General features: G+C 39.1%; 1 protein-coding gene and 1 long non-coding RNA gene across 10 annotated transcripts in view; one reads left to right on the forward strand and one right to left on the reverse strand.

Moving 5' to 3' along the window:
- The first annotated feature begins 517 nt into the window (after window positions 1-517).
- On the forward strand, window positions 518-776 carry LOC136179684 (uncharacterized). The gene is made up of 2 exons (XR_010666643.1): window positions 518-659; window positions 692-776. It is a non-coding gene; the product is annotated as an uncharacterized lncRNA (long non-coding RNA).
- The window catches only part of ndrg4 (NDRG family member 4), a 56482-nt gene continuing 29868 nt past the window's right edge, over window positions 647-27260 (reverse strand). For 6 of the 9 annotated variants that reach the window (XM_065956733.1, XM_020652762.3, XM_020652760.3 and 3 more), the window contains 15 exons: window positions 25047-25085; window positions 14528-14633; window positions 10799-10919; window positions 10225-10287; window positions 9201-9261; window positions 8993-9079; window positions 8838-8894; window positions 7572-7675; window positions 7403-7459; window positions 6833-6884; window positions 5143-5190; window positions 4072-4107; window positions 3894-3945; window positions 3644-3682; window positions 647-1222 (listed from right to left, as the gene is read on the reverse strand). In XM_065956733.1, the coding sequence (XP_065812805.1) occupies window positions 1068-1222; window positions 3644-3682; window positions 3894-3945; window positions 4072-4107; window positions 5143-5190; window positions 6833-6884; window positions 7403-7459; window positions 7572-7675; window positions 8838-8894; window positions 8993-9079; window positions 9201-9261; window positions 10225-10287; window positions 10799-10919; window positions 14528-14633; window positions 25047-25085 (1077 nt within the window). In that variant the 3' untranslated portion in view covers window positions 647-1067. Of the gene's footprint in view, window positions 1223-3643; window positions 3683-3893; window positions 3946-4071; window positions 4108-5142; window positions 5191-6832; window positions 6885-7402; window positions 7460-7571; window positions 7676-8837; window positions 8895-8992; window positions 9080-9200; window positions 9262-10224; window positions 10288-10798; window positions 10920-14527; window positions 14634-17499; window positions 17714-25046; window positions 25086-27260 lie in introns of those variants that run through there. The other 3 variants (XM_020652763.3, XM_020652757.2, XM_065956735.1) reach the window with 3 other exon arrangements.

Genomic DNA, 27260 nt, shown 5'->3' on the forward strand with positions numbered 1-27260 from the left:
TACAAACATAAAGATCTGTGACTGTCCTCAAGAGTAAGACTCAAAATATTATTACCAAAATGGAAAATACAAAGGTGTATTTTTGGTATTTAAATGAAGCAAATGTAATTTATTTTAAAAGTAGGTCCATCCAGGTCCACCCTAGTCTTGAACACACCTATGTTTACTAATAATATTCTAATTTCACATTCTAATTGTAGTTAACAAGTTTTAATCAACTAAATCTTACCAAGTGCAACTTTAAATGAGCGATGTGTACTAGCTAACAGCTCTCTCTAAGCACTACAGGTGCACTCAGCTACAACTGGCCGTGTTCTGCTGTCTGTAAAACTGGACACAACCCGTCTGATGCTCACCTGCCACGTTTGGAGAGGAAATAACCATTTGTATAAGCAACAGAGAGAGAGATACTCACATGTGATCCATACAACAGAAAAATCATAAACATCTTGCAAAGCACACAACTATTTTTCATTATGTTCTACTCTCAGAAAGTTCTGTTTTCCTCTCTGTGTCCTCTAGTTTCATCGTCTCTGAAAGAGTTTTCCTACAATGCTTACAACAGCAGCTTATAATGGTAAATTGTGGTTTGAATTCTGACAGACAATGATGCTTTTTTGTGTGTGTGTGTGTGTGTGTGTGTGTGTGTGTGTGTGTGTGTGTGTGTGTGTGTGTGTGTTTGAGTGAGGAGTGGGGGTCAAAAAGGGGTGGCAAAGATTGAGGAGACATTTAGCAAACACAAGAATGACACTTAAGAACAAAAACAGATGCCTAAATCTTGAAGTGCTGGGTGACAGGGGTGGTCGGGGTGTTAGTTGTAATACATATGGTATTTTACAGTGGAGAGAAGGAGACGGCAGTCAAAGGGATAATGGAGGAGCTAGATAAGGACAGAGAGAGCTGTTTCCACCTTCTTACAAGCTTTCCTCATGTTACTGAATTAGTTTACCCTCCACCATGTCTAACTCCATTCACCCAGCCCACCTCCCCTTTTACCGACATCTCTCCCCAGCCCTCTCTCCATCTCTCTACCCCCTCCCTCCCTCTCGTTATGGCAGTCTAACTCCTCAGCAGGAAACCTCCATGGTATGGGTGACCGTCCCAACTCCCTCGCTGCTGTCAGAATGGGTGCAGGCCCGAGAGCGAGAGCCATCCATGGAGCTGGCGCTGTTCAGGGAGGCCGTCCTTGAGCGAGCTAGGCGAGTCATACTGGCAGAGGGCACTAAGGAGGGAGAGGAGGGGAAAGGGTGCGAGACAAGAATTAAACATTACACTATACTGTGGGGAAAAATCTGCGTGATTGGATAATGTTGGGGAAATGTGGGTAGTACATGCTTTTGTGGAGGATAAAGATTTTTCTTTTTTTTTGTAGCTGTGTGGCTCACTGTAGCTGTGAGAGATGCAGGATGCTCTTAAAAGCTGTGAATGTGTCTGCAACACATTGTCAGCATCATGCACAGGAGAACCTCAGGGCTCAGTATGTGGCTTTACGCCTCATAGTCCTATATGAGCAGAACTCCCCTAAAATAAAATCATATTTAGTCATCATGAATTATGCAATAAGTGAACCTTGAGATAAGATTGTCAACTGCCTTTTTCTATGTCAGGAGTGATTCATTAAAACTCCATGAATTAATCTGATTTCCATTTTAAACCAGGGTTATTGCAATTTTTGGGGTCTTTTGACTAATGTATTTTACCCGCTCTTTTTGTTAAGTGTCTTGAGATAACATTTGTTATGAATTAAAGATTGGTTGATTGATTGATTGATTGATTGATTGATTGATTGATTGATTGATAAATGACTCATAGTAACAAAAACCTTTAGAACTGCTCGAGTCGATCATTTTGCCACCAGCTTAAGAACAGTCTGTGATGGATGCAAACTTATACCTGTGGTTGGATTTTCAAGTCCTTGTTTTGACACTGACAGGCTCAGAGTGTCATTAAAGAGGACATATTATCCCCCTTTTCCACATTTTCAAACAGTCCCCTGTGGTCTAAATGAAACATCTGTGCTGTGAATCAAGCATCGGAGGAGGTGTGTGACCCTGTATAAACCAGCTCTCTCAGAACTCTCAGTTTTGGTGTGTGTGTCTCTTTAAATGCAATGAGGCTCCCCCTGAGTTTTCCTGTTGGACATCACTCCTTCACTAATGAGAAAAAAAATGGCTGACCTGCGCAAAAGTTTTGCTCTAAGCTGGGGGTGGAGTCCATGGGTGGAGATATCAGGGGAGGGGAGGTTTTTTTTTTTAATTTTTTTTTTTTTTACCAGAATCCCAGTGTGACATCGCAAGGAGAGCAAATTTTAATCAGAGCATTTTATCTGTGTTGTAAGACTTCTGCAGACCACAAACAAAGGACTGGATGGGTTTATTTCACATTTTGTGGGTCGGTAGAAACTCAGGTTAACCAAATATATGTTCAAAAACACTTTAAAAGTGGATTTTTCCTATAATAGACTAAAATGAAAGGATCTTTACAAAGAAGGCCTTTTTGTTAAGGTATCCTTTGTGTACATATATATGTATATGTATGTTTGTTATTTTTCATTGTTTATCCTGCTCGACGTCATTGTAAATGAGGGCTATGCTCTCAATGATATTCAAGTTTAAATAAAGACATAATAATAATACTTTGTTATTAATAAGGAATAGCATCTCTTTCAAAACACTGTGAATTTAAACATGAAAAATGCATGAGTAGTTGTGTTGTTTTATAGTAATGTGACTACTGAATTGTGGGTTATGTATAAACCCTTAGTCTTTCAACACTGACATTACTAATAAGTAAAGTAAAGTAAACTGTACATTTTTATATCAAGACAGATTTTGTTTCTAAATGTTTATGTATGAGTGATCACTGGCTACTTGCAGCTACTTGTGCCAGCTTTAAAGTGTTTTATCAGTCAAAGTCATTGTTTTGTGATTCTTGTTCTGATTTTTTTTAAATGTCATTGGAGTTGACAAGTTTTTGTTTGTGTGCAACATAAATTTCAAACATGTAGCCCAGGGGGATTATCCTGACTGTCACTTGTACATAATGTAAAGCTTCATACTGTGTGCATATACATATGTGTGTGTTAAGGCTTCATATTTGAGCACAGAATCTGAAAAACCCTGAGGACTATTTTAGTTTTGTACTTATTTTCTGTCAGAACAGTTCTTGTTTTTGTATTTCTCGTTTTTTAAAGTTCTCAACTGATGACAAGAATGACGTTTTTCAGTTTGTTGGTCATTCTCATTTAAAAACCTTAAACATTTATTCTCCATTTGAAGACATGCTCATCTATTATCAACTCAATACAAAAGGTGTTGCTCAAAGCTAGCTCAAGGCCATGCAAAGAGCAGTATTGGAGATGCAATGGCAAAGGAATGAGGAGAGGGGAAGTAACGGTAATATATTTTTCCGTTTGGAGGAAAAATTATTTAGAAAAAAAAGAAAAAAAAGATGGGGTTTCAAAGTGCTGAGAATTAAAAAAAACACCTGAATGATAGCGAAAGTAAAAATTTCATAACAGCCCAGAACATTGTATTAATAAACAAAGACTTAAAAAATAAATTTGAAAATGCCAATGTCATTGAACAGGGCAGCAACAGGAGGTCAGAGGTGAACGAGGAGGAGGAGGAGGAGGAGGAAGTACCTGGCCCTCCACTCAACCTCCGATCCTTCACATAAGCGACTGAGAGAACGGGGCAAGGGAGACAGAGGGCAATATTAACACAACGTACGTCCCTCTGAATGATTTACATGACATCACAATACAGATATTACAACAGCAATTGTATGTAGACACAGACTATGTATCAGAAAGTACAACAAGGGCAAACACATACACATACATATTAAAAATATACTCTCATTAACTACTGTCTGTTTATAAAGATACTCACTGTAGCCCATTCCCTGCAGGAAGTACTTGAAGGCTTCGGTCAGCTTGCCAGGCTGGAAAACAAATTGTGAGAGTTCAGTTTACTGAATTTTGAAGAAACAAACTCACAAACTGGAGATTTGAGGTCTGTCTTGATTTTGATATATAGATTATGATGTTTTTGGCAGCCTTTGTGTTACCTGTGTGAGCTGAGGAAGTCCACCAGAGTCAGCCATCTGTCATGAGAGGACAGAGCACAATACACTTAAATGATAAATATATATATCACCCAATCTCCCACTTTCTTTTCTTGCCTTATTTTGCTGACAAGTTGTTTTTCTGATCATCATATTATATCTTTTTATTTTGTTTTTAAATTTTAAACACCACATGCAATAACTTAATGTAAAGATTATAGTTTAGGTCGTCTTCACTTGAACAACACAACACTTTTAAATATACCGCTGTGAGTCCTGGTCTAGTCATGGATGCTGTGTTTGGTGTTTTGAGATGCCCCTTAAGTCAAGGATGGTGGTAAGGGGGATTAATTGGGAATTTCCAACCAGAGATCAGTGTATGATGTCCATATGTAGCCAATAGACGTTATTATTATGTCTTTTACGTTGGTAACCAAACATATGTACATACATAATTTATTTCAATTTAACAAGTAATATTTTTCTTACGGCCATGCTGTTTTTGGTGCCTTTAGGTTAAGGCACGCTGTCGACCTCATGTTAGTTATTGCTGCACATCCAAAACACAACAATAGTGAAACGTTTCTCAACAAGATTAATTCTAAGAAGTCAAACATAATGTTGTTTATTTGACGTGTCGGCCGTATTTAGAAACTCTTATGACACGATGAGGATCTTACTTACCTCAAGCCAAAGTCTAGGGTTACTGACCAAACATCCATCTTTAAACTTTTGGTGGGTTGATTGCGTTTCTTTCAATAAAAGCTAATTGGTACACTTCTAAGGATGTGCCTTTAGGCCTTTGAAGATTTAAAATTTAAAAAGTTCATTATTGAGTGTTGTTTTTACCAAAACTGCACTAAGCTGTCCAGTATACATTCTGCTGTGAACTATTTAAAATGTTGAAAGAGGGCAATCCTCTGGTGAACCTTTTGGGGGGGATTAGGATTATTCTGTGCATGTACAAAATGGATACTATTTAAATTTGTATAATTTGTATTTGAATGACAAATTTGAATAATTTGACTGTCCACTGATGAAGTAGGCGTAGGTCAGATGGGGACAAACAGTTACCTTTAGGAAGGTGGTGTTGGTTGGGTCCAGTTTGGAGTTGCACTCCACCTAGAGAAAAAAAACAACAGCAGGTTGAAGTGAATACTGCAGCAATAAAGTGTGTAAAGAGTGTTGTACTTCATATTTAGCAGTAGAAGAAGGAACTGTGTGTTATGTGCTGGATCTTTAGATTATATTGTATTATTATATGGAATCCATATTATCCTGTGTGTGTATGTGAGTGACCCAGATACTGCAGTGTGCTGCAGAGATGAGTCACTCCAGCAGGCTGAGAGCTGCAGTGTGCACACACAGACAGAGACAAACATATACACACACACACACAGCAGACAGACTGATGAAAACATACACTCACTAGGCAGACAGACACATGCACACACACACGCACACACACACACACACACACACACACACACACACACACACACACACACACACACACACACACACACACACACACACACACACACACACAGCAAACAGTCAGACAGATGCAAACATACATGACAGCTCACATTTGTGGACTCAGAGACGACACAGACATGTTTTTTTCTCGCTGCTGCTTTGAATGTTTAATCCTACAGCAGACTTCAAGATTACATATTTTACTGCCCGTACATGTAAAGCATGACTCCACGTAGATGTGCATTTAAGAATTCTCTTCTTATCAAATATTTTCTTAATATCTTAAGTGCTGTGCAACATCTAGATTTAAATATTATGACATAATATTTATAATTACGTTTCCAAATGTGCACATATAAGTCTAACATATGCATCTTTGCACAAATTCCCTTTCTTCTGTGAGCGTCTAACTCCATGTAAAAGAATGTTTCATGAGCAAACACAGCAGCCGTAATATGAGCGGATATAAAATATTAATGTGACCTCCATCCGTCATATTGAATAAAAACAACCTTTGTTTATGTCTCTTGCTTCCTCACATTACTTCCCCCCATCCCTCTGTCACATTCCATCCCTTCATCTTTCTGTCTTTCCAAGATGTTTTATAACCTCCTCCCGGCCGGCCCTCTCTCGTTGAACCTCCTCCACATCCCTCCATCCAACAGAGGACTGATTTGATTTCAATTTTTAACATGAGCAGATTAACTGGTGCAGAAGCATAAATATCTAGGCCACTTCAAACTAGGAAACCCCAGAGACAGAGCGAGGCCATCTGGCCCCGAGAGAGAACACACAGACACACAGACACACACACACACACACACACACAGGCACACACACAGACACACACACACAGACACACACACACACACCTATAGTATCAGAGTCAAGTGTTGCACACAGACACAGATGGACGGCCGGAGACAGAACAGACACACACTGAGTCCCCGGGGTGCAGCAGGGTTGTACACAGAGTGAACTGAGTCTCTGCTGGCTGACCTGTTTCGGTTTTACTGAACGAGAACAAACTCCAACTGGGTTTTCATGCCAAGTATAAATTAGTGAACAGGACAAGAACAGGGGCAAGAGGGGGGGTTCAGTGTTCAGAGCTTTAGATAGACTTTTTCTTCGAGGCAGGACTACTTTGAGGGACGATTAGAGAGTTATTAGAAAGTTCAAGGTGAGGGCGAGGGGAGAACAGCTGATGGAACAGATTCAGCACAATGAGATAAAAAGAGAAACTTGGTGGATAAGCCGGTTTCAGTTCGAGAGATGATGTACTCACCACTCCCTCCTCAGCAGGAGCATTGTCTCCTACAACCAGCATCACAGGACACCTGCAGGAACAAGTAGAATACTGTATTATTTTAACTTACAGGGGTATTATTTCCTGTATTTACAAAGTTCTAATAAGGATTATTTTTGTTCTAAACATGTCTTGGTCTATGAAATCCCTCAAAAACGGGGGGAAACAGACATATTTGGGTGCTTTTCTTGAAACAAAATGTTATTTCTAATTACAGTAATTGTGTAGAATATACACTGATGTAAAGCAGTTTCCTCAATTGACAAGATAAACTCACATTTGGTCATTTACGCTGCATAAATGACATAATATATAAAAATTGTAAACATTAGGTAACACTTTTTTTTTACAAGGGCACTCCTACTCATCCTTACAAGTTAGCTTCAGGAAAGTAAGATGAAGTTTTCTGTTTAGATTGTGTATTTCATAAAAATGAAAACAACACTGCACAATTTTGTTATGGCTTGTTTTTGTTAAAAGACGTAGACTTGTCTGTTTCTTTAATCTTTCTGAGTTGTGTTTATCAGGAAATTGTTTGTGCAGACTTACTTCAGAGTCTTTGCGTTGAGGACAGTCCCACTGCGATTCATCTCCAGATCCCTCCGACTGAAAGAGACGAGACGAGAGATTATAAAAGATGAGATAAATGTAATCTTTGTTTATGTTGTGAGTCTGTGTGTGAGGCAGAGTAAGAGTAGGGAAATGGTTTTCTCTTCACCCGTTGTACATGTTCCAGAAAAGCTGCAGGTTGAACTGGTTGACGGTGTTATTGATCTGCTGCCTGTAGCTCTGCACCAGCTCTGTGTTGTTCATCAGCTCCTCCTGCAAGAAGCAAACACAAACTGGTCAGAGCATTTATAAAGAAACAAGAATATAGATTTTTAAAGATAATAAAGACTTTTTACATTTAATATGAAAGGTTATAGAATAATTAAAGCCAGTAAGATGAGGAAATATGATGTCATGTGTTGATTATGTTTTTGGTCTGTCTTGTGTTGTTGAGACACGTACATTATTTTGTCATCTGCTTTGAATGGTATAACATGAATAGTTAATGAGGATCTACTAGGGGGCTGTGAGTGGCTGTGTTGGCCTGCAGCTAATTTATTTGAATAGTTTTTTATTATATATTTTGCTTATTAATGTCTTATGAAAGAGGGGCATATTATATAAGATTCTTCTTCTTTCTGCTACTTTCCATTCAAGATTCAAGTTTGTATTTATTTGTTTTGCTTTGGGGCTGCATGGTGATGCCTCACAGCGAGGAGGTTTCTGGTTCGAATCCTTTCGGACAAGAGCCTTTTCTCCCATGCTTGGGTTCTCTCCGGATACTCCGGCTTCCTCCTACAGTCCAAAGGTATGCTCGTTAGATTAATTGGTTACTCTATATTGCCGTAGGTGTGAATGTGAGTGTGACTGGTTGTCTGTCTCTATGTGTCAGTGATTGACTGATGACCAGTCCAGGGTGTTCCCCACTTCTCTGCGGTATAGCGGTATAGATAATGGATGCATGGATGTATTGTTTGGTTGAAAGGACAGCTACTTTCAACTACCTTCGGAATTAGTTCTTCTTTCTCCTTATGAAGCCCTTATGCTCACTAGTTCTTTGTTTTAGTGAACGTGATGTTTTACCAACATAGGATAATCCACAAGGGCTGTGATTATGTAAATGACTTGAGCATATTGTTAAACTATGGTGGGGAAATTGTTTGAGCAAGCACTTGAGAAATGTACAGATGGATTGAAAGGTTCTGATTTTTTCTAATAAATTGGTGATCTAATTGGTCTTTTCCATTCAACTTACAAATAAAATAAAAATAAAAATAAAAACAAATATTAATTAAAATATGTTTTCTTTCTGTTTGCATACTAAAGAGATTTACACTCAGACGCTGTAAAGATCGTAGACCATTTTTTTCTTGCCTTGTTGTGACTTTTGAAAGAAGTACAAGTAATTGAAGTGAATTTAAAACAGTCCATATACCTGGCTGAAAAGGTGTGGCAGCACAGTATCAGGCAGAGCACTGGTCAGACCTGACAGCTGGGGCAAACACATTGAGACTGTTAATGTTAGGATTTAACAGTATACAGTATATAAACCTTAGCTAAGCAGTAGTTGACAGTAATAGACAGCCTTACCTTGGCGGCAGCCCAGTCGATCCAGCCTTTGCCATTGGGGTCGATGTTGAGCAGCACCAGACCCTCCACCATATCGGGGAAGATCAGCTGCAAGCGGAAACCATAGCAACATATCACATCTGAATGTTTGAACCAGCACTAGGCTCACTGTGTACAGGTAATGTGTGCATGAAACAGTACATGATAGATTTATCACAACATGACTTACTGCAAACTTGGCCAGAATGTAAGCTCCTGCTCCGACTCCGATCCCCACAATGCTCTTGAATCTACACAAAGGACATTGGGCAGTTAGAGGAGATGTTAAAAGATACAATAAAATGCTATATGGATATAATGTGGTAACATTATTATATGAGGATATCAGACATGAATTCAAGAATTATAACAGAGTATCATGGAAAAATCTTGCATGTACGATTTATTCAGTGGTGAAGTGTTGCCTAAATAAGTAGGTATACTCTTCATTTTCCATCCAGCAGAGGAGAAACAGCCTCTGTTATAAACAGTGAAATGTAAGACTACTCCTACATGTTTAGTTTGTGTGTACTAGCCAATTAGAGACAGAGTAGTGAGGGTCATTCCTTCATCATCCCAGGAGAAAAAAATGCAGCATACTACTGAATATTGTCAATCAATCAGTGGTGTGACTCAGAGGAGATTTAGAAGTGGGTATGCCCAACAGAGACTGAAAAATAACATCACTGGCTTTATTGGAAGCACAGTTTAAAATCCATGTTTCTGCAGAGCTGAGTGTTGTACAGCTCAGTAACGGCTGCTGCTTCTCAAGCTCAGATCACATCCTGTTTTTTATTATCCGGTCATTTTGGTGATGTTTGAACATTATGTGGGAGATGCTTCAAATAAGCTCCCTGCACTGGATATTGTCTATTTTGTTATTTGTGTAATTGTATGTATATTTTTTACTGTACAAATCTCCTTTATAATTTACAGACACTGCTCAGAAATATGAGCAGCTTCATGGACTTGGAAACGTACATAGTATACCCAAATAAATCCCATATATTGTAAGCATTTGTGTGAGTGAATGTGGATGTTTGTATGTAACACACGGGGGCGGATAAAGAGAAAGAGACATGTAGCGCTTGCCAGCTTGTGAAGTGGAAAGAGGACATCATGTCCCTGCAGACGGCTCTTATCAAACAATGGCTGAGTCTGCTCTGTGAATAAATGTGGACAACAAGTGGAACTGAAAAGCAAAAACCACCAACCCAAAGTGCTGCACCACAGTGGGCAGCATCCCGGCCAGCTGGTCCATAGTGGGGTACTGGTACCTGTGGTAAGAAAGGACACAGGTAACATAACAGATTAATCAAATATGTTTTAATCAAATGAAGTTAGAATGTCTCCAATAAAAACAAAAAAACAGTGAGAATAAAGTCAACATAGTTCAGAATAGGAAATAAAAAAGGACGAGGCTCTTTTTTTTAAATTTGGAAAAATTAATCCAAAATGTTACATTAGAGTCTAAAATGTGAAGAAAGAGGCAGACATTTTTTATAATGTCCAATTCCTCAAAGTTTCATTCCTCAAAATGAAAAAAAAAAAAAAATCTAATCCTACCAATTTATTATTTCTAATACATGGCTTAAGCAATTATTAATGTGTCTTTTATGATTTTACTTTAAAATAATAATAATATTAAAGATAATATTTGGTAAAATAAAAAAAATAAAAAGGTTTTTCAATAAATAAGGAATTGCTTTTTCCCGTCAGGTTTTAGATTTGTAGTGTCTTTCAAGTTGTATTGTTTTTGTTCTGGTGTATGTGTTTTAAGATTATTACCCCTGTGGCATCTGTGAGGCTCCGATCTGCTGCCCAGGAGCGTCCACATGGCAAACCACAAAGTGCTTTGTGATCTCCTGCATGTCCTCATTGTTGAAGAAAGAGTTGAAGCACAGCTTGTCTGTAGGACAGGCAGGGAGGAGAAGATGGAGGAAGGAACAGAGGGCACAGTGAGGAGGAGGAGGAGGAGGAGGAGGAGGAGGAGGAGGATGGAGAGAAGAGGAACGTGATTACATTAAATATGCAGCACACTCAGTGAGGAGCTTGAAGGTTACCATCTGTACACCTGATCCTGTGCCAGGAGGAACAGTCAATGACTGCTTCAACAAATCTGATACCGCTTCTGATCTGATCACCTCTATAACAAAGAAAGGACAAAACTAATACATCTTAAAGTAAATTCTGTCAAGGGCTTTAGCAGTGAAGAATTGGATAAAGAAAAAAGGTGTTCTAAATGTTGAATTCTTTATTTTCCACCCCAAATCCTAGGTAAACTACTGTTCAATGATGAATCTTAAGTTATCAGACCCTATCATCACCATGGATAATCCAGGATTTTCCCTCATGGTTAATCGAAGAAGTAATGTGGGATCAAATCTGTCTGAGCATAAAGTCAGCAGGTTATCACTGCACACCCTGGCTGTGCTTCCAGGGGCTGCATGGGGTCAGTTTGATGGTTGTTAGTCAGGAAATCGTTTCCACACCAGGCGTTCCTTTACTCTTCAGTTTGAAACGTGTAAATAAAACAGAGTAGGGTATCGGCTTTGGAGACGTAAGAAGGATTATTTGTTTTAAATATGTCCTCTCTCTGCCTTAGGCGCTTTATTTTGAAGGTCAAAAATACATTGTTATCTACAGCTTTGCTGTAAACATCCACAAAGCTTTGCAAGTTCCAAACTGATGTGGCAGCAGAAACTACTGTGTCAGAATTTGAAGCCTTGGACTAGGACTAAGGTGATTATTGAATTGTAATCTTAATGGCCAGCCAAAAATCCGAAACCATAATACGCCATGTGTCTCATCAGCGATGGGGCTTTTGTTCAAATCAACTATTAAGGCTGTGTTACAAGATACTGCAAGTATTTGTCTTTGCATTCCAACATAGTACTTTTCAATTTGTTAGTACTTAAATTTGTCAAAGAATTCAACTAAATTGTGTCCGATCAGTTGTTTTACTTTTTTAATTCATGAAAAATACAGCAAACGGAATATAGGATAGGATAGGATAATACTTTATTGATCCCCAGAGGAGAAATTCGGGCGACCTTTTAGATATATTTATGGTTAAATTATGTGTATTAAGTGGCAAAAAAAAGGGTAAGCTCCACCCTTGCATTAGTAATTGCTCCTGTAAGGCCCTACCCATCCTTTAAAAAAATTGTGGATCTGCCACTGGTGATGGTGTAGTAGGTTACTTACAGCTAAGGACATCTAGTCTTTCCTAGGAACAAGATATTGGATCTATTTTCAGGGGAACTCACGAGGGTTTCTCTAAAATAAGCGTTCTGATTCTATCTTGTGAATCAGTGTAGAAAAGTCTGAACATTGCATTCTCAAATAGCTCCATGTATAATAAATGTCAGCCCTCTGTTTGCCCTCCTCCCACTGGGCTCTGCAGTTGTCCTACTTCCAGCCCATGTGTGTCACACTCGGTGAAACCACGCAGCAACATTGTTTCCTCCTCGGGCTCCAGATGATTTCATTTAACGGGCCAATTAGCACGACAACTGGGTTGGAGATAAAAAAAAGTAAGGGGAGTCAGGAGAGGTGACTGTGGACGCTCTGCCACGGTGCAGCAGGGTGCCAGTTTGGGAACTGTTTATGTAAATAGAGATGCTACGTGAGGACAGAGGTACATGCTGAATCATCGGACGGCCCTCGCAGACTGCACTCCCACTGACTTTGTGACCTACTTTCTCCCGCTGTTACTTTCTTTATGTCTCCGTTTAAGCCTCTCTCTCTTACCCTTTCTTTTTCTGAATTTCCTGATTCTTCATCTCTATGCTTTAATCATTCTGACTGTCTGTTTATCTGTTTTCATTTCTTCCACATATTGTCTTTTCTAATTATCATTTTTCTCTCTCTCTTTGTTCTGTGCTTACATCAAGTCACTGGAGTTGTTATGAATAGAAACTAAAAACTCCCTGACAATTTCCCTTTTTCCAATTTGACTCCTTTCATCCTTTGCTTTCTGCTCCAACCTGAATGATGGTGCGCCACAGCCCAGCTATTTACTAACTGACTATGAATACTAATAGACTTGTGATTCTGCTGCAGCAGCAAAATGCAGGCTCATGTCTGTTGTATCCTTGGTCTATCATATTCTACATGATTTATTACTGCCATCTTGTTTCCTTTCTTGTCTTTCTTTGCACTTTTCATTTTCCTACCTTGTTTTTGCACATTTGGTTTGCCTCATGTGCATTTTTTCTTTTTCTATTTCCCTATGAGGAAAGGGAAATCAGCTTAGTGACATAATTTTAATTTTAAAAAAAGGGCAGTAGGACAGACAACAAAATCCAGATATCTGCAGTTTGCAGAGCTGCACGGATCATCTTTGGTCCTTGACACGCTATCCTGCGAACCCCCACCAACCCTTTCCCACCTCCACCCATCACGCAGCACCGCAGTGCTGCCAGCCCCGCCCCACCTCCCTCCGCAGGATGGAGGATGTTTTTCTGACCTACATTTCATCGATGCCTCGCACACTCACCCATCATTTGCCTCCTCATCTTTTCATAATTCTATTTTTGTCGACTCTGATCACACGAGGACAAAGTCTGGCTCAGAGCATTCTTTCCCTCTCACAGTTTTTATTCTGTTTTCATCTCCGCTCACTCCACATACTGTATTCTTCCTCACATATTCACAGGTGTCTATCATTACTGTATACTGACTGTATTCAATTATTGATCACTCAGCTTGTATTGAGAGCTGGCGCAAAGAGGGTGCTGTGACTTTGTAGAATGCCATTAGAACATGATAAAGGTCAACACTCTGACAGTCCATATACCTGATAGAGACTCTGATAAGGCTGAAAATGATCTTTGTATCCCAAGAAGTCTCGTTATGATGCATGAGAAATTCATCATAATGACAAAGCATGAGGAAAAAATGTTATAAGAAGGTTATGACTTCATTTTAGCAATCTCAATTGCCATTTGCTAATATTGGCAACCTGATTTTATATACTATAAATGGATTTGAGCTTGTATAGCACTTATTTAATCATCTGACTCAAAGCGCTTTTACACCGCAGGTCACACCTACCCATTCACATCCATTCACACACTGATAGCAGAGGCTGCTAAGTTAAGTGACCATCAGAAGTAACTAATCCCATTCATACACACTCATGACGACAAAGCAACAGAGCAATTAGGGGTTAAGTGTCTTGCCCAAGTAAACATTGGACATGTAGCTGCAGAAGCTGGTGATCGAACCCCCAACCTTCAGGTTGAGGGACGACCGTCTCTACCAACTGAACCACAGCCGCCCACTGGTAATCATTTTTCATCCAGTAATTTATTTGAGTTTAAAACAGACTTTAATAAGCAGTTTCTGACACATGAAGTAATCTTTGTTTTCATAACCAGGCGATATGGAGCTCTGAAATTCAAAAGTGGAGGTTTGTTTATTAAAGGCAGGAAGAACTTAGTGATATACAGGCCAATTATCACCTTTGATAAGTACGCACACATGTTTTTTAATTTTTTTTTGAATACTCACGGTTCAGTCCCACATCGTGGTAGGTGAGAATAGCGGGCTTGTTTCCTTTGGGTGCCCCGCGGATCACCACATGCAGCATCCCGTAAGGAGTCTCAACATCATGTTCCTGTGAAAACACACAAACACACTCTCACTCACCTGCTGGTTCACACTGTCAAATGTTTGTGAAGGAACATTTACACCTGAATCCACCGTGGGTAAACAGATGGAAGAAAGAGGTGAAGAAATACATCTCACTGATCCATAACCTCAAGTGTTTCACTTTGCGAGGCACGGCACATCAGTATGTTTAAACACGGCGCAGTCATAATTGAACCTGTTTTTTATTGAGCTGCAGTCACAGCTCCTGCACCATTTACAGGCAATCTATGCAGAACTGTTCAGTATGGGCAGTATGGGGGTAAGGAGCCGGGGCTTAATGAGGTCTGCAGAAAGGCCTGTAATTACAGTGAGCTATGAGCACTGTCAGTCCTGACAGGTTATTATTGGACAAGGACTTAACATGTCACGCTCTCCCATAATTGAGCAGAAAGTGGTTTAAAGGATTCAGATCCATCGATCTTGCATAGAAGAAAAGATCTGCTCAAAGAGAAGACAGGTTTAGTTCATGTATTAGACCATTAATGGGCTGTAGGAGCACATAGTGGATCACAAAAGACTAAAGCTCTTTGGATGTCTGCATGTTCATTTAAAGTCCCTTCAAATGATGACGTTATTAAATCAGTAATGTTTCTCCTTGTAACTTCCAAAACAAAACCAAGCCAACATGTAAAAATAAAGGTTTTATAAAATAAAATAAATGTCCCGCCTGAGACAGTGTATTCAGAAACAGAAGATATTGGAAATATGTCACTGAATTGCTTCTGACAGAAAATGCAGAATCTTAATTTAAATGAAAGAATAAAATGGGAACAGAGAGTGCGTATATCAAGATGTGAGGTACAGTGTGAGAGGAATGATTCGAAACTGGATAGGGACCAACATAACGTCAAACCTAGAATGACATTTCAATTAAAGTTAAACAGTGACATTTAATCTGCATAACATATTAACACCATTATACTCTTTAGAGTGAATCCGACATAAGTCAGGTAGTGTCACTGATGTATTGACTAAATTGACTCACATTTAATCAATTCAATTAATGTGTTCTACCTGAGAACATAACAGACAGAAGTGAAAATAATCTATTAAGATGTTTTAATAGTAGAAAAAAATTAAAGATCAAAATCTTCTATTCAAAGCTGCAGTCTTCAAATATTGTAATGCTCATTGTTTTACCGGTTTTTCAAATCACTTGGGAAGTCTTTGAAAATGATAAAAGTAAAGATCTTTACTTTACTAGAGAAGATGCCAAATATGTCAAAAAAAAAACTTGATCATAAATTGCCGATCAATTGAAAGTGATTAGTAAATAAATAAACTTTAATCGTTTGTATGAAAATGTTTTACTTAATTTATTGGCATATTAATTCATTTTTTGATTTGACAGCTTCTGTCCTGCATACTGACACAGGCCCCAAACATCTGGCTTGTTTTGCATCAACAGACTGTTGATATGACCCACATTTTGTCAGCATGCGCTGGTCAGAGCCAAACTCAAAATGGAGGTACTAGATTTGTGATACCATTAGCTGTGCAGTACACACACACACACACACACACACACACACACGCACACACACGCACACACACAGACACACACACAGACACCCGCACACGCACACACACACACACACACACACACGCACACACTCACTCACACACTCTCGCACACACACACGCTCACGCACACACACACACACACACACACACACACACAAACACACACACACACACACACACACACACACACACACACGCACAGAGCGGAGTGTTGTTTTGTGATATGTTTGTTTTTCTGCAGTGAACTGGACTGAAGCCTTTATTGATTATACTGACACACTTTTTTATTTACTCAAATTCAAACTAAACAAACACACTGACGCTGCATCATGACTGTCCTCCTGTGAGCTTGTCGTCACACGTTGAGTCATCTCAAATTCTCAATGAACCTGTCCATCACCCTGCATCCCTCTGCAGTGCATGTGAAACAGTCATTCAAAAACAGGAACAAACTAACTGCACTTGTGGATTCAAACACTGTAGCTGCCAAAATTCAGCATAATCCCTCCTCAGCAGCACGAAATCAGGCAACCAGCAGTTAATCCATCCAGATTATCTCTCTATTACTTCAGCAACAACCACCATGTTATCTGTGATCAGCTTTCTAATTTGAGGCAGTTACTGCATCAGCGGCTTTGTTCACAGTCTGCTCTCAGTGACCAGATACTGGTAAACATGAGAATTTTCATGAGACAAAATCACAAATCCAGATTTTAACAAAGGACATGTGATCTCACAGTCTTCTTTTAGCCTCTTCACACACACACACCTCATCCATTTCAAGGTTGCCAAAATGGATGATACTGCAGAAGGATAAACACGTCCCGTGCACACAAACACGCACACACACACACACACACACGCACAGCATATTAATGTGTTGATCTGTAGAGGTGTGTGCATCTGTGCATTGCACTGCATCATTGTTGGCGGGTTTAAGTGTGTCAGTGGGCCAGAGTCAAAGAATGACCCATCATATGACACTGACGCTGCAGTTTTTCCTCCTCAGTACTGAGGATGAAGACAAACCAGTCTATACAATCTTTGCAGCACAGCTACCTTTGTTGACTGTTACTAACAATTAAGGTTTTAAATAACATATGTGTATATATACATACGTATATGTTTCTTATTGCACAGAAATATACAAAATTTAACATTGAGAGGCAAATACAAGCAGCTCCAAAATCATTATCTGACAGTCTGCATAAAAAAAAAAAAAAAGGTGATCTGGGGTAGTTGACAAAAAATCCAAATATGTGGACTCACACTGGAGTATACTATATATCCTTTAATCACATACTCACCCCGTCCCAGCACTCAGGCATGGCTCCACAGTAAGTGTTCTCTCAGCTGATAAAGAAGAGGAGGATGCAGACAGGCAGACGAGCCAGACCTCTCCTGTTTAATGGGACTAGGTCCTGGTGATCACTCCCTGTGTGATGGAGAGCTGGATGGTGATGCTGCAGGCTGCAGTCTTTGTCTACTCGCCTCTATTCCCACCCCGGCTCTTAAGCTCCGAGCTGCAGCCCTCCCCCTCCCTCCTGTTCTCCTCAACACTCCATAGGACACACATCAGAGTGTGCGGCAGGGTGGAGAGGATTTGCTCAGAGTGCTGCCTCCCTTTACACAGGATTGGTCAGTTGTTCTGTCAGTCTTCAGTCTGAAGGCATGCTCTCTCTCATCAGCATCACTGCTCTAGCTTGAACTGTTTCTGCTTGTTTTTTTTTGTTTGTTTTCACAGCGACCTTTTAATGTCCAAGCCTTTTGGCAAAAACAAAACAGCTGCTATTCATGAGCTGGATGTAATTAGGTCACAAATTTTGATGAAAAATGGAAGCGACATCTACTGAAAGTCTACAGTTGGCCTGGACTGCACAGTATGCAGCAGTGAACAAAGAATAAGAAAATCATTATGATATTATTGTTCAAAAAGGAAGACTGTAAATGACTTACATATAAACCCACATCACATAGCCAAACATTGAAAAGAGCTGCCTTTAAAATGCTTTTTTTTCCCCCAATGCAATGACTTTGATCTTGACGAAGAGTGGGTGAGGAAAAAAAAGAGAAATGGAGAGTCCACAATGGTGAAAGGAATTGTGGCATATGAGCTGTATAACACCATGCACTGTTTGTGTGTATCAAAGTACTGTACACTGTAAGGTAAATGACTCCTCTCTTATATTTGCCTAAATGAACTCAGTTTTAGCTTTATGTCAACATCCCACAACTCCGGAGGGTATAAACTATGTAAACAGACTTTAAGAACTTTATTGATTTAAGGGATGATGATCACTGATGATGATCGCTTCGCCACTTATAGCAGAGGAATCAACCTGACCCTCAAAAACTCAAATACAGATGCATTGTTGGTCCTCAGCATCTCATACATGTGCATGTGTTTTCTTTTAGCATCTGCATTAGATGCACTGAACTTAAAGGCAACAACATGTAGGAATTCAGTCAGGTGCGATTTGGCACCTACTGAAGGTCTCTGAGTGCATCTGCACTGCTGTAAACACAGTGCTGTTATGCCTCCCCCACTTCTCCCCCTTTACAGACAATGTGCATCTGTTGACAAGCAGAGGAGCGGTGTTGTGAGAAGCCAAAGACCCATGTGGACTGACATTGGACAGTTATATGTGGGGATTTGGCGCAATAGCGACAACTTATTGGTGTAAAATGGATTTTATTTTTTTTGCCAGCCTGAGACACAACTTGGGTTATATGACTTTCTGCACCCTACAGCTTCTAAACATGAAACAACGGTGACACAGATAACAATGCAGCCTAATGGTACGTTGCAATCTGTTAGTCTACTGCAATCTGTGAATGTTCAGGAGCCTACTGTCCGCGGTGTTGCAACTAAAAAACTAAGCAATATAAAGTGGGTAACTGTGTAGCCAGTGTTTAATCACGTGGGTAGGGATAGGTCGTGGGTCTAATATTTACAGTCTGGATTTGACATGGGGACAATAATCGGGTGTCATACTGATACTTACAGGGGAGAGGGGATGCGGGTCAGTAAAATAGGACCCGTGCAGGACTTTGGGATAGAGTCCCAAGTGAAAGACTTTTTTTTTTTTCTTTAAAGATTTATTTTTGGGCTTGTAATGCCTTAATTCACAGATGGGACAATGGATAGAGTCAGAAATCGAGGATAGAGAGAAAGTAAGGGAATGACATGCGGGAAAGGAGCCACAGGTCGGATTTAATCCCGGGCCGCCCTCTTATAGGTCCACAGCATCTGATCATGGGTGCACGGCACGCAATAACTACTAGGCTACTGAAGCCCCCACATTATATCAATTCAATGCACTCCATGACATTTTTTTTCAAACTTGATAGGGATTTTTTTTTGTCTAAAGACACCCAATCAGAACCTTTTTTGTTAGCCTCCTCTGGAGGAACAGGGTCTGAACTCCTTCACCCCAACAGTTCACTTTTACATTGTAGAAAGGCTTGTTACATTTATCCAAATTAAAAGACATACAAAGTAACATTGCAAGTGATTTCAGGGCACTTTCAAGTTATCCCTGCAAATTAAACATATAAGTTGGCTTCTTTGCACTAAAGGTATAAAGTAAGAAAGCAGACATTACCTTCTGTGTTTATTTTAAGACAGGTCGTCTGTAGCCCGGGATTAAATGCATTCCATGTAAGGGGACCTGGACTGGCTACCAATATGTCAAGTTATTATAAGGTCACCGGAAAACAGAAGGGTGCCACTTTAAGATCAAGTCTGACATATTTTAAAGATAAAAAATTGTGTCTGCAGGGAAAAGATTCAAATCAAACCCATCCATTACACAGTGAGAGGAAACAGTTTGGTTCAACATTGTTGACTGTTTGCTTCCACCCACACCTTCTTCTTCACTTTCATGTGAGAACAAAAGGAAAAGGACATGAGAGAAACTTGTGAATAAGGCAATAGTCTTTCTTTCTATTTTTTTTCCAAATTGCTTCCAACTAACATCTGAATCTTCACTTTCTAGTCATCTCAAACACTAACATTCATTTTGGTCATTAAAGAAGAAGGAATGAATTCAAAATGTAGCTCAAATGGCAGAATTACATGAACAAATGTGCATTGGATTATTTCCAACATTTTGGTGTTGCCATGTTGTCAGTTTAGGAAGACAATATAATCCTTTACATTTTCTAATTGATTGGATTCTGTATTTAAAGTTAAGTTTCTTCCATAACACCTGTGTGCACTCTTTTAGCAGCATTATTGTTTATATCATGGAGAGATAATAAAGTTACAAACACCCGACATAAACAAAAAAAAGGTAGTGGCAATAAAACTACTTAAACATGCTTTTATTTCTTAGTAAATTGCCAAATTCAAAACTGACTTTGACTCTTACACTGACGTAGCCTATAATACTTGTAGAAGTGTGAGAAGCGTACGTGCATATTCACTTGACTGCAATGGTGTCACAGTGCCTATCATGCGAGCAGTAGAACACACACACACACACACACACACACACACACACACACACACACACACACACACACACACACACACACACACACACACACACACACACACACACACACACACACACACACTCACCAGAGTGTCCCTCTCTTTGCTGTCTGGTGTCATTTAGCAGCCTGGCCTTTTGTTTTACCATTTTCTCTCCTTTCTCTTCCTCTATCCCTTCTTTTCTCTCCCCATCTATCCCCCTTTTCTGTTGACAGAGCACACAGCGTGCTGACTCAACTTTAAACGCCACTCTTTGCTGTCCCCTGCCTCTCTCTCTCTCTCTCTCTCTCTTCCTCTATCTGACTTTCCCCCCTTTTCTCCACAGTGGAGATTAATTCGCTCCCCGCTGACTCAGCATCACTCCATCTTTTTTAAACATACAATCTCTGCCAGCATGTTTGAGAAAGAGCCATGGGCAGGGAAAAGGCTTAACCGAAAAGATCAGATTGGAAATGTGGATGACTGACATTTTTGATTACTTTTATAATTTTTAAAGAAGTCCTTTGATTAAAAAAAAAGGTTAGGTTACTTTCTTTTTGTCCAATTCCTTATCTGTTTATTTACTTTCTCCGTTGGATTTCTTGAATCAATCTATTGCATGATCTAATAATTAAATGGATCCAAGTTCAGTGCAGTTAAGCCAACTTTTATGTTTAATTTACCTGTGTAGCTTTAAATCAAGCAGTGTTACTTTAGTTCTTCTCATTTTGAATTTCATACTTGAATTTCATACTCTGTTGAATTAAGCTAAATTCGTTGTGTTAGGTTTGGAAATATTCTAAAAACAACGCAGAAAACTTTTTTCTCTCCCTAAAGACGGACAGGTTGGGAGGAGTCGAGGAGAGTGAGTCACTCTGAGGAGGGAGTAGATAGAGGGGTTGACTAAGAGAGCCTTTTATAATAGGTGGAGGCTCAGTGTGGAATTCAGCATGACAACCTGCAGGCTCCAAAATAAATAATTGGCTCTTTAGAAGAGGAAAGACAAGATGAACAATTGTTTAAAAGGAAGAGGTGATACATTACATTATAAAATATGTTTTGGGGCAATTCTTGGAGGTTTTTATGTATCGAACTTTGGATATCTCTAGCGCCTTTTTTGAGCTGCTTTTGAGAATTTATCCACTGAGGAATTATGCCTGAAAAGATGTCTGGACTTATTTCTTGCTCTGTGCCTCTTGCGCTTCTACTTACAAAGTCATTACTTAGTGGAAACCACACCAGGACACTAATATTATTATACCATTATTATAGCAATGTGGAAGTTCAAAGGAGTCATGACTGTAAGGGGCTATTTGTTGTACACACTAATAAAAGGAGGCAGGAGTTATGAACTAACTCTGTTTACTTTGGTAAAATACCAATACTGCAAACTTAGCTCCAGCAGCCACACAACGTGCATTCTGTAGTCGCCATCTTGAATCCAACTCTACTTATTAATACCATGTTCAGCTAACATATAAATTACAACAGTGATAAAAAGAAGCAATACATGTAAACACAACTCTATTGTCAACAGGTCATTCAACAGGAGCGTACAGTGTAGAAATGGAGAGGACGTAGCCTACATGAAGTCACCCCTTGGTATAATGATTATTGTTCTGTAGCCCAGAGTTTGACATTTTCAACGTTAGGCGCTAAAGAGACGCGCTAGCTTGGAAAATGTGAAGTAACTTTAAGATGGAGTTGAGATATTTTTACATTTTCATATTGTATATCTTTATTTTCCTCAGGTTGACATAATGCACATTATTGGATTTAATGGTAACTTCACTTACCAGGATAACTTTATTTGGACTTTCCATACTACTGCAAGGGCCTGACTTACTAAGATCCCACGTAAAGAGTACTGCATGTCCACTCAAAGAAAATGCACATTTGGTTGGTGTGCAATTTGCGGGTTAATCAACTGAGAAAAATTACGTGAGTGATAACAGGCGGTGGCGGTACTGAAATTAGGCTTAAGCAGAATGACTGCAAGCGCAAAATGAAACTCAGCCCCGTGTAGTAAAAGGTATTAGTGGAAGAGACTAATAAACATATTTACGAGTTACAGACAAGAAATCTGAATGTTACAAAAAGAAACGTGATATGGGAGGCCCTAAGAGTAACTGTTTGATATTGGGTACTTTTAGGTTACTCATGGTTATGGTTGGCAGAGTGATATGTCTTTACAAGTGAAGTGATGTATCAGAGTTGTCGTCGTTTAGTCAGTCCATGTTGAGCTATGCTACGAGATGGACAAGATGCACAGCAGCTGTTGTGCCTGTGCTCTTGCTTAACCACACCGAAAGGTATATTTAGTTTAGTTTAGTCTAAGTGTATATAAACAGCAAGACAACCAACTAGTAATCAACATCAACCCTATGATACACCGCTATATTATCAAAGTTTATATGCAAAGGCTAATCCTTTAACTGGCTAATAAGAAAACAGTATTTGAAATAGAATGAAATACTAAACAAATACCATTTGTTGTGATGGCTGACTAAAGTTGTTAATTTTATTAAAGTAAAGAAGCTCAAAGAGTTTGTGAAGTAGAGGCCTCGCTTCACACTCCCACACATCTCCCGAGGGAGTGAGGAGTGAGCAGCAAAACAGAGTTACTTAAAATAACTGTTCTTTTCAGCACAGCTGCCTGCTGTCTTCACTGAGGAAAATAAACCTTGAAGTTTAAACAAAATATGTAGTTGATTCAAAGACCATACAGCACAGTGGCACTGTTTTTAAGTTGTTTAACTGAATTTCAACTTGAAGTTTACTAACCAGATGCAGTCAAACCATTTTACTTGACTGAGTGAATTCACTGATCAATATTGGAGAGCTCTAATAATAACAGTTTAGCAAAAATGTGCCTGCAATAACTTGTTTGTGAAATTTACTTCAGGAAAGAGGGTTGAAGAGGTTTTAATGATCAGTGTTGCACGGTCTATCAAGACAGCAATAAGCCAGAGGCAGAATCTTTCATCATCCTGGCAGCCAGCATGCAGAAATAACATCACTCTTCGTTTAATTATTTGAGATCTTGGAAGTGTCAGGTTAGAGTGTGAAGAAGAGGTGTTTAATAAGAACCATCTTTTCACTCCTGTCTGATACATAGCACATGTCTGACTAAAATAAACCGACTGTACAGTAGCTGTTAAATGTGTGAAACTTCACTTCTGTAAAAAAAAAAGGAAGAATTCACCAACTGATGTCGTAATGGGTCCTTGAAAGTTTTTTTGCTCTGCTGCCGTTAACAGACACGAGCCAAAAACAAGTGAGAAATTAATCATTTAAAAAAGTTGAGACAGGACAGCACCTAGTATTACATTTTTACCAAATCAATTGATCAAATGAAAATGGGATTTTATTTTTAAATATAAAGGTATTGTTTACAGTTTTTTACAGAAATGTACACGGTCCTGGGCCTTGTACCCAATTAAAAAAACGTAATCGGCTTTTGTAAAACAAAATTATTGTGAAAGTATTCTGTTTTAGTCTGTTTTAGTTCATAAAAGTTTGATTGTTTCTGTCAGTCTTAGCTTTTTTCAGTTTCTGTTGGTGCTTGGAAACTGCTTGCATAAGCTTCTGCCCAGTGAGCAGCTGGCCACACTTTGAAACAAAGAAGCATTGTTTTGGCTGTACAGTAGGATGTAGCAGCATGCAGGCCTTTCCCGTGTAACCAACAGTAAGACATGAAATACTGCTCAATAAATATTGAATGCTCACGCAGTTGTGTAATCATTAAAAGGTATAATATGTAACATCGTAGACATTAATATAGCAGATACTAAAGGAGTGAAGTCAAACTCCCTCTGGGTTTGTTGTTTTCAGCTCTATGTGCGTACGGGAGGGGATGGAGCTTTCTTCAGCTTGATCATGTTTTCTGTCAGAGGCTCAAACATGTTTAATTCAAGTAAACCTCTCCATCTCCAACTGTTGGCCCTACCAGGTGGGGGAAGATGGCCCCGCCCACTCAGGGAAGCTGTAGTAGAGGTATATTTTGCATTATATGTGACCTTCAAGTGAGTCATCCTTAAAAAATGCAATTGATCTAAAATCCATACCATCACTATATCTAATAGTACTCTATTATGCCTATTGTTTTGAGACAGTGGCTTTTAGAACATCTTAAATCTAAATATTTAGCTGTATGTTATTACATACAGGCTATATCTTCCATCGTCCTCTTTTTATCTTAGGAAGATATGATGATTAATCATGCCAGCACCAAGATAACAAAAAAAACAACAGATGGAGGATAAAAGACGGCAAAAAAGACAAGAAGATGATAAGTGATAGGTGACAGGGAGGAGAAAGAGAGGCAGGCTCAATCTTAAAATAACAGCAGCAAACAGCACACACATCCCTTCATACCTTCCAATCTCCTGCCGGCATCAGCTGTTCACAGCTCTCCTGCAGAGAAAAACAACCAGAAACAGAGAAGAAGAAAAATAATGAGAATATGCAGACAAACCTCACAGATTAAAGGGTGCATCCACTGTTGGAGCTGAAGGCAGCACAAGCTGTGCACTGTAGGTCCAAACCACAGACACAGAAAAAACTCAGTTTCCCAGAAGCACTTACACAGCACTATAGCATCCAATAATTATACCTGTTATATATTCTTTAAGTTTTTAACACTGACTTCATTTTGAGGCCCACAATCAATCCAATATTGTCCTTAGGTGTTTGAACTCTTTTAAAGGAGCACTCCAACAATTTAGTCATGCACTGCATGAGACACTCACACAAGACATATTTTAAAATATTTACGTTTGAAACAACAAATGATAAAAAGACTATAGTCTCTAAAGTGAATCACAGTGACTCAGCACTAATAACAGTTGGATGGGATTAAATTGTGTCACAGATAACAAAGATAAACATACTAGTTTATGTGAATTGGCTAATTTGTTTTTTTCCATTGTCATTTGAGCTTTTATCGTTGCATTCAAAGATTTATCGATAGACACAGAGGCTGTACTTATTGTACTGTGTTTCTCTTTCAAGCATCTTCAAATCACTCAGTCTTCAGTATGTGCTCACCGCCTGTCAGACCTCCTCAAGCAAATATCTACTACGCTTGATAACCAACCTGTTGTGATACTTTTAAAGCACACGATCCTACATTTCTTATAATGCAAGAACACAGAGGCTTTCAGACCCTGCAACATGCTTTTAATTGCGAGTTAGTTCAGGCTGCACTGACTTCACTCTTGACATACATCATTATCCACAGTCACCTGACAACACCCACTTTAATTAGCGGTCTATTTAAGATGAAAGGTTTCCTGACTTTGATTTTTCATTGCCAGCTCTCACCTGCACCAGTACTGCACTGTTGCTCAGTCCCACTATAACACCAGCATCCACATGTGGCTCCGACTTGGGTTTTAAGATATAAAACTGAGCTGGGAAGATGTAATGAAATACAAAAACATCTGCCTGGTCTACAAAATTCTGCATAACACCGCTCCTCCTCCTTTAAACTAATTCATAACCCAACATAACAACAGCAGTCAGATCAAAGAAGTACCACACGAGGTGACCTCCTAATTCCATTTAGGAAAAGCACACTTGGTCAACTATTATTTTCTGTTAGAGCAATACAAAACTGGAATTCACTGCCGACGACTATCAAAGCTATAGATACTCCACCTATACAACACACCTTAAACATGGCTGTCCGACAACTATAACTGCACACATTATTCTCTGTCTGATGAGATATGTGTGTTTGATGTCACATAGTCATTGCTGCTGCCGCTCTCTCTCTGCTGCCTGACTCCATGTTATGTGTTGTATGTGCTTTCAATGTGGCCTCTGTGATTATTCTTTTCCCTCGTCTCCCCTGTATTGTCTTTACTGCATGAACTGCTTTGATGTCTTTGCTCCATCTGTGCTTGCTCCAATTGTGTGCGACACGTTGTATGTCTCTCTTCCTTTTGCTTAGGCCTGCTGCAATTATGAATGTAATGTAATTTATTGTATTTTAATTTTTTACTACTGCATGTCAGGTTGCCTACTACTGACAACTGGCCGGAGACTACAGCTGGAAATTAGCCGCAAAGGCTAAAGCTGCTCCTTTAACTGTATAGTTATTTAAATGGGACTCTCAACGAAACAATAAACAAATAAACTAAACTTAACTAAATCCCATCACTCAAATTTCTTCATGTAATTAAAAACTGCCAGGAGTGAGAAGAACAGAGCCTAGATGGCAAACACAAACTATGTTCTTCTGTATTATTTAAATGATACAAACATGATTTGTCTGACTGAAATAGACATATGATTATTTTCTACATCAAGTTTTCTTCATTGTTGTCTCCTATAACCCTATCGACCTCATTAAGACATGTTTTTTATACCTAGAAAGTAGAACTTAGTAGACAGAGTGTTTCAAAGCAGAGTAGAACAATTTGTTACATTTTTATTCAAGGGTAAAAATGTTGGAGTCACAAAAAGAGAACATTTTGTGAAGTGTTCCTCATTCTAGAGAGTCAGTAAAAGTCATTCACTCAAGTGCTTTTAGGAGACTGATGGGGAACAAATCAGCAGTAAAAAGTGAAGAAAGGTGGTGTCTTT

The sequence above is a fragment of the Labrus bergylta genome, chromosome 7, assembly GCF_963930695.1.
Source record: "Labrus bergylta chromosome 7, fLabBer1.1, whole genome shotgun sequence".
NCBI lineage: Eukaryota > Metazoa > Chordata > Actinopteri > Labriformes > Labridae > Labrus > Labrus bergylta.